Source organism: Oncorhynchus nerka, linkage group LG25 (assembly GCF_034236695.1).
Source record: "Oncorhynchus nerka isolate Pitt River linkage group LG25, Oner_Uvic_2.0, whole genome shotgun sequence".
Taxonomy (NCBI): domain Eukaryota; kingdom Metazoa; phylum Chordata; class Actinopteri; order Salmoniformes; family Salmonidae; genus Oncorhynchus; species Oncorhynchus nerka.
In genome coordinates, this window is record NC_088420.1 from 29,891,792 (window position 1) to 29,900,334 (window position 8,543).

The 8,543-nt window shown below is 51.0% G+C and overlaps 1 protein-coding gene across 1 annotated transcript in view; it reads left to right on the forward strand.

Moving 5' to 3' along the window:
* LOC115109353 (zinc finger protein 423) overlaps nt 1–8,041 on the forward strand; it is an 84,123-nt gene extending 76,082 nt beyond the window's left edge. Inside the window, exons 4-5 of the mRNA XM_065009931.1 lie at nt 3,659–7,107; nt 7,823–8,041. Coding sequence (XP_064866003.1) covers nt 3,659–7,107; nt 7,823–8,041 — 3,668 coding nt within the window. The remainder of the gene's footprint in view (nt 1–3,658; nt 7,108–7,822) is intronic.
* The last annotated feature ends 502 nt before the right edge of the window (nt 8,042–8,543 follow it).

The window sequence follows — 8,543 nt, forward strand, 5'->3', positions numbered from 1 at the left end:
ACGATTGATTAGCCATAGATAATGGTTACCCCCTTTGTTTTTGTCCTGCTCCAAACCATATTGTGTGTTGTTGACAAGACGTAACGTGCATATAATAGAGACACCACAGTTCTCCAAGGCATGGGTTCCAGACTGCTGTTTTCTCTAAACACCTAGAAACAGACCCCTGCTTCTAATCAAGTCTTAACAGAGAGATGATGTCAGCCCAGTCAAGCTGGCTGTTTGCTCTTGTTCTCCACCCGAGGGAGCACGTTGACACTGCAGATTATCTCCATATGCATATGGAACAGGTTTAGTGGCATTACAGTTGATAGAACAGATTATTAATGATCACATTGTTTTGGTGTCTTGAAAGCTAGTTGTAACCATTGATGGACATGAAGGAAGGAATTAGTCAGTCAGTCTGCCAGTGTTGTAGACATCATGTGGAAGCAGAGGGAGCTTATGTCATCATCAGTACTTGCCTCCTGGAGCTGTCCTGCTCTAATGAACAGCCTGGCTACTATCTGAGGCTGTGTTTCTACTCTACTTCAGAGGAGAAACCACAAAAGCAGGCACTCTGGGTTGGCATGGGGAGACCGACCTCTGTCCTCGTGTCTGATGAGGGGAAGAGCGGGCGAGAGACTGGGGACGCCAGGCTGGGCGCGTCTTCATTATCACGTTTCCTCCACGCTCTGGCCTCTGCATGCCGGCTGGCTGGCCAGCCTATTAGACGGGGACAGGCGTCATCGGGCCGGCCCAGCCTGGATGGAGCATGGTGGTGGGGGGTGGTGCGGTATGGGGCCTCCTCTTGAACCTTACACCAAAGTGGCCATCCATGCTCCATCCACCATCACTCTGCTCAGGCTCGGGTAGAGCTGAGTTTGGGCCTTCTTCTTTGGCCATGTGTTTTCTTCGGCCGGTTCCAATTACTGGGGCCTAGTTGGAGGTGGGATGGCCGCTCTTCCTCTAAGAGTGTCTCCATCTGCCAGGCCCTTCCCTCCTCCCTGCCAGGCCCTTCCCTCCTGCCTGCCAGGCCCCACCCTTCCACATGGGCCAGGGCAGCAGAGGTGAAGGCCAGCGCCAGGGGCAGCCATGAATGCAGCCTGTTAATTCAGTAATGAGTCACAACATGAAAGACGTGGTGGACGGAGTGGGGAATGGACATGGAGAGTGAGATAAAGATGGAGAAACTGTCAGGGCTGCCTCGGGAATGCTGGAGCGAGGAGACATGGCAGCAGCGTGTGTTTGTGTGCCCATTCCAGTCTTTTCTCGCTTTTCTCTCGGCTTCCCCCTCGCCTCTCCCCCTCTTTCTTTTCGCTTTCTTTTCTAATTTAACTTTTCATAGACGTTTCTTACCCTGTTTAGTGCCGTTGCCAAGTCCCCCGGCGGACGGATGACAAAAGCCCTCTAAAAGCCATGTGATCTTCCATTTTCCGACAGCCACACTTCTGAGGATTAAGGCTATTTAATGACTATAATCTCCTTCTTTCTCAAAAGTGATTTCTCACATTCTGTCTCAGTCAGAGGGATTGCATTAGCATTAATAGATTTATAATTTGCCTGAATGACCAAATGTGCCAGGATTTTTTTTCCCATTCCCTCACCGTTCTTTCTTCCTCCTCCTCCCCTACTTCTTAGTTATCTTTTTTTCCCTTCTACTTCTTCTTCATGCTCAAGCAAGTGTTCCTTTGTATGTGGTGTGCTGTGGGGCAGTACATGGCTGGGGCTCAGCAGGACGGAGTACCTGTCAGTCGTGAGCAGCTCTCCCCTCTGCTCTCTCACCTCCGCTCGGCTCACATCAGAGACCAACCTGTCAGGGGCCACACTTTCATTGTGTAGCCAAAGAATTCACCTCAGTTAAGGCCCTTTGGGCTTTTCTTCCCCTCACTTTCTTGGGGCTGCCGAGGGCTTCTCTCTCTCCTGTGTTGCCAGGGTTTAACTTGTGACAGGATGACTCTTATTCTGACACGGACACAAAGACATTAGAGAAGGACTGGGGGGAATGGCTACAGTAGGGAGGGGCTTGTCCAGACACACCAGCTGTGGAGACAGCGGTGTATAGGCCTTAACTGTAATCTGAGAAAAAGAGTTGTCCCCCCTTCCATCACTCCAACACACACATATAAATACATCACACACACAATGCAGGCGGCGGTACTTGGATCTCTATTCAAGCAATTCCAGTTACTACACTTCTGGGCTCAAAAATAACATTTGTGTTTAGATGTAGGTTCTCAACAAAGCAGTGCTCCTGGTATGGGGTGTAGGAAAGAAATGAAACAATCAGTCATTGTTAGTGTCTCCTGAACAAATCCTCTTAAAATACTTTTATTCACTATCTCTGTCCGTTCTCTTTCTTCTTGTTCATGCTCATGTCTTAATTTGACATTTTCTAATCCTGTAATATTCCTCTCTCCTGATATTGGCTGCTGGATGGCATCTCTCCTTTTGCCTTGATGGTCTATGTGATATCTCTATTTTATAGTCTTTTACAACAGAGGATTCTTTCCTTGCTCCAAGCTAAATTCATAATTCATGTTTTTATAAAAATCTTACCCACAAACCCCTGTGGAGTTTTATTTGCTCCGCACACCACCTACATTTTCAAGTGCATCGATTCATCACATGAATTTATTTTCCACCAAATATGCTGTGCACACCTTTGTATAACACATATAGTAGGAGGGGTGGTGGGAGGGGGACATACTCACAGTTGCTTACAGGGAGAAGTCTGTACCAAGTGCTTTCAAGGTTAGGCTATTCTCTCGCAGAATTTGTTTTTGTTGTCAATATTTAAATATTCCTTGCCCCAATATTATGCCTTTTGTTTTGTTACATAATAACATTGAGAAGACAGTCATTTATTTGAGAGTGGTCATGCCAAAATACAAATGAGATTGAATCACCTGCCATCCGGCTATATAGTCGTTTACACAGGAGGCTTTTTCTAAGATGTGGTATGTGTGGATAGGGGAAAGGGGGAGGCTGTGTACTTATTGTAAACATTTGGTTATGTGTGATGAGGAATACCAGAGGCTTCTCTATTCATCCATTTAGAGCAAAGTGTAAAACGCAGTCAAATAAAGCAAACAAACAGGCTGAGCTGGAGAATTCTGGCTTTTGTCTGCGCCACCGTGGGATCCAGGCTCGCAGCATTCCTGCTCAATAAGTCATGAGGATTTCTCCTCTCCCATCCCCTCCTCTCCTCTCCTCTCTTCTTCTCTACTCTAGTTTAGATGCTAAATAGATGACGTGTGGGCTGTCAGGCCCCCTCAGAATGCACAAAGCAGGGCAGAATGAATATATGATCTGCTTTGTGTGTATTTATATCATGTATGCATTAATAGACTTTTGTCTGAACTAAACTGGAGAAAAGCATAATCCCATGTTTTATTTCATTCACTTTGTCATATAAGGATATCCTCATTATTTCAGTGTCTTCTAATAGGTTTTTGGAATTTCAATCTGGTCCCTATAATGAAAATATGATGAGGCAGATGTAATTCTAGAGGGGAGTGAGGGATGTTTTCTAAGGGATTATAAAGAGAGAGAAAATACACTTTGTCCTTATTTATTCAATCCTGTGGGAATACGTGTCTTTAATTCTTAGCTTCTATTTAGATGTTTTTTCTTGTCCTCTCTAACATTTTAATTCTGTCTGTGTTTTGCATTGCAGATGGTGATGATGACCCTGGGCTCTCCTGGGTAGCGTCCTCTCCCTCCAGCAAAGACGTGGCATCGCCGTCACAGATGCTGGGGGATGGCTGCTGTGATCTGGGCATGGGCACAGGGGAGGAAGAAGGGGGCGCGGGGCTGCCCTACCCCTGCCAGTTCTGCGACAAGTCCTTCAGCCGCCTCAGCTACCTGAAGCGCCACGAGCAGATCCACAGCGACAAGCTGCCCTTCAAGTGCACCTTCTGCAGCCGCCTGTTCAAGCACAAGCGCAGCCGCGACCGCCACGTCAAGCTCCACACCGGAGACAAGAAGTACAGCTGCCAGGAATGTGAGGCGGCTTTCTCCCGCAGCGACCATCTCAAGATCCACCTGAAGACCCACAGCTCCAGCAAGCCCTTTAAGTGCAGCGTGTGCAAGAGAGGCTTCTCCTCCACATCCTCTCTACAGAGTCACATGCAGGCCCACAGGAAGAACAAGGAGCACCTGGCCCTGCGTGCTGAAAAGGAAGGGGGGAAGCGTGGCAGCAATGCAGGCAGTGGAGGGGAGATGGACCAGGACCCATACATGTGTGACTACTGTGAGGAGACCTTCAGCCAGACAGACGAGCTGGAGAAGCACGTAGTGACCCGCCACCCCCAGCTGTCTGATCGCGTTGACCTGCAGTGCATCCACTGCCCTGAGATCTTCAGCGACGAGGGCCCGCTGCTCTCCCACATCGAAAGGTCCCACGCCAACCGTAAACACAAGTGCCCTGTGTGCTTGGAGCAGTTCCCCTCTGTGGAGGACGTCTATTGCCACCTGGACAGCCACCGGCAGCCCGACTCCAGTAACCACAGTGCCAGCCCTGACCCAGTGCTGGGCAGCGTGGCATCCATGAGCAGCGCCACCCCAGACTCCAGTGCCTCTCTGGAGAGGGGTTCCACCCCTGACTCCACCCTGAAGCCCACCCAGAGCCGCCGCAAGCTGGCCCCCAACTCTGACCACGACGATGGGGGTCACTGGATGGCCAAGGTGACCTACAGCTGCCCCTACTGCTCCAAGAGAGACTTCAACAGCCTGGCCGTGCTGGAGATCCATCTGAAGACCATCCATGCAGACAAGCCCCAGCAGAACCACACCTGCCAGCTGTGTCTGGACACCCTGCCCACGCTCTACAACCTCAACGAGCACGTCCGCAAAGCCCACCGAAGCAGCGGAGGCGTCTCAGCGGCCTTCCCCCTGCTCCAGTTCACCAACGTGTCGGCCTTCCACTGCAACTACTGCCCAGACATGTTTGCAGACATCAACACCCTGCAGGAGCACATCCGCATGTCCCACTGCCTGCCTGGAGGAATGGTCGCAGGCTCCACCACCCTGGAGGGCAACCACGCCTTCTTCTGCAACCAGTGCTCCATGGGTTTCCTCACAGAGTCCTCTCTCACAGAGCACATCCAGCAGACCCACTGCAGCGGAGGAGGGGTTCCCAAGATGGAGTCCCCCGTTCTGCAGCCCTCCCAGTCCTTCATGGAGGTCTACTCCTGTCCATACTGCACCAACTCACCCATCTTTGGCTCCCTGCTCAAGCTCACCAAGCACATCAAGGAGAACCACAAGAACATCCCACTGGCCAATAACAAGCGGCAAGCCAAGGTGGCTGACCTTAGCCCAGCTTCGTCTGATGTTGAAATCTCCTCCCCCAAACGCCATAGGCTGGCTGGGGACTCTACCCTGGCAGGGTCCAATGGAGACTACCCCTGCAACCAGTGTGACCTACACTTCAGCAGCTTCGAGAGCTTCCAGGCCCATCTCAAGTCCCACCTGGAGATGCTGCTGAGGAGGCAGTCCTGCCCGCAGTGCAACAAAGAGGACTTCGACTCCCAGGAGTCTCTGCTGCAGCACCTGACAGTCCACTACACCACCACGTCCACACAGTACGTGTGTGAGAGTTGTGATAAGCAGTTCTCCTCTGTAGACGACCTGCAGAAGCACCTGCTGGACATGCACACCTTTGTGCTGTACCACTGCACGCTGTGCCAGGAGGTGTTTGACTCCAAGGTGTCCATCCAGGTCCACCTGGCTGTCAAGCACAGCAATGAGAAGAAGATGTTCCGCTGCACGGCCTGCGCCTGGGACTTCCGGAAGGAGAGTGACCTCCAGCTGCATGTCAAGCACAGCCACCTGGGACACCCCACTGGCCCTGCGGTCGCCGGCAAGGCCCGCAAGTGCATATTCTGTGGGGAGACGTTTGGCACAGAGGTGGAACTGCAGTGCCACATCACCACCCACAGTAAGAAGTTCAACTGCCGCTTCTGTGGCAAGGCCTTTCACGCTATTGTGCTGCTGGAGAGGCATCTGAGGGAGAAGCACTGTGTCTTCGACGGGGGCAATGGCACTGGGAATGGGGGCAGCCAGAATGGTACACCCAACGGGGTGACCCAGAGCTCCAAGCGTGGGGGAGGAGGCGAAAGATCGACAGTGACCACGGAGCAGGCTGACCTGCAGAGCATGCTGCTGAAGAATGCCAGCCAGGACGTAGCCAACAGCCATGAGGCCAGCGGAGGAGAGGAGGAGCTGGACAACTCAGAGCCCATGTACGCCTGTGACATCTGTGGGGCGGCCTACACCATGGAGAGTCTTCTGCAGAACCACCGGCTGAGGGACCACAACATCCAGCCCGGGGACGACGACGCCGGCACCCGCAAGAAGAAGGCCGACTTCATCAAGGGCAATCACAAGTGCAACGTGTGCTCACGGACCTTCTTCTCTGAGAATGGCCTGAGGGAGCACGCCCAGACCCATCGTGGCCCAGCCAAGCACTACATGTGCCCCATCTGTGGAGAGCGCTTCCCCTCCCTGCTCACGCTCACTGAACACAAGGTCACCCACAGCAAAAGCCTGGACACGGGCACCTGTCGCATCTGTAAGATGCCCCTGCAGAGCGAGGAGGACTTCATAGAGCACTGCCAGATGCACCCAGACCTGAGGAACTCTCTGACGGGCTTCCGCTGTGTGGTATGCATGCAGACCGTCACCTCCACCCTGGAGCTCAAGATCCACGGCACCTTCCACATGCAGAAGCTCTCAGCCGGCGGGGGCAGTGGGGGCGGGGGTGGATCGGCCTCCTCCTCCCCCAACGGCCAGCTGCAGCAACACAAGCACTACAAGTGTGCCCTGTGCCTCAAGGAGTTCAAGAACAAGCAGGAGCTGGTGAAGCTGGATGTGAACGGGCTGCCCTATGGGCTGTGTGCTGGCTGTATGAGCCGGGCTACCAACGGCCAGTCTCCCAGCGGGGGCACCACTCCCCAGGAGGCCGGGGGAGAGAAGGTTGCGCCGGTGCTGCGATGCCCCGAGTGTGCTGTGAAGTTTGAGACCCTAGAGGACCTGGAGAGCCACGTTCAGGTGGACCACCCCGAGATGAGCCCGGAGACCAGTGGGGCCAAGAAGGTGACGGATGCCTCGCCCGTCCCTAAAGTAAGAACACTCTCACCATATTCTCCACTATGGCTCAGCATACTGATTTATATTACGATCTACATACAATATGTGAAAATTCTAAGGTTAAGGTAACTGAGGTTTAATTTAGCAATTGATAAATCAATCACATAGTGAATACGCAACATTGTCCTCTGTGGTATAAAAGAAATAGAACACATTACCAATTCAACAAAAAGTTAAATGGCCCTGCATTTAGAAACATCTAGTGAATTGATTAAAACTTCAAAGCGAATTCATATTATTCAGTCATTCCTAATGCTTTTAGAGTGATCTGAAATGTTGTTCCCACTTTTTAAAATCCCTAATATTTTAGCAGTATTTTCTAGCAGTGTGTCTGTTCCCAGTGTGTAGCGTGTCAGTAGAAAGTCGTGCTCAGTTAGATGTGTGAATTCATGGCTGCGTTTCAGTGGGCCCTAGTGGTTCCTGCAGCTCAGCCCAGCTGAGGCATTGTACGGCCTGTTCGCTCTACTAGATATTGACAGTGAGGTCCCAGGGATGCTCAATCTTTACCTGTGCCTTTGTTTCAGCTCAATGCAACAGCAAGGAGAAACCTCAGAACCCCCCCTCTTCCCACCAGTACATTATTTTTGTGTCAGGAGAGCGAGTGTGTGGGTGCACGCTCTGGCTGTGAATGAAAAAGTAATTTGATAACCTCTCTAAAATTCTTGTCTACCTGTCTGTTGCATTGCAGAAGAAGACGTACCAGTGCATCAAATGCCAAATGACCTTCGAGACAGAGCGAGAGATCCAGATCCACGTCGCCAATCACATGATCGGTGAGTCAGCCTCACCATTTCCTGTGTGTGTGTTTATCTTTGTGTCTCTTCTTTGGGTTTCCTCTCTGCACAGCCTTCTCTTTGGCCTAGCCCTCGCCCTCTCTCTCCCCGGCCTGCACAGCACACAGGTGTGAGACAGACCGGTGAAATGAACAGCTCTATTTCTGAAGCTGCCACCGCTCTCGACAGCTGTTCCATTGTTTAACACTTGACTGCACAGCTGAGGCCGCAGTTGCAGGTCTGATTGGGTGGCAGGTAGCCTAGCGGTTAAAAGCATTCGTCCAGTAATTAAAAGGTTGCTGGTTCAAATCCCCAAGGCACTCACCCTAATTGTTCCTGTAAGAAAATGTATTAGGTTGTGGAAAATGTTCTATGATAATAGACAGATTCCCAGAACATTAAAACTGCCCACTTGTGCTCACATTCAGATAACGTTTTTGTTAGGTTCCACAGGAAATTCCTATAATGTTGTAAGAATGTTTGACACAACACCTATAACATTTAATTAAGTTATTGGAGTTGTTCTTTTGATATTTACATAGGTTGCACAGAACATTCCCACAATATTCCACAATTTCCAGATAAGTCTGTTTGTATGACGTTCAGAGCATATTTGTTTTAGGTTTAACATATTAT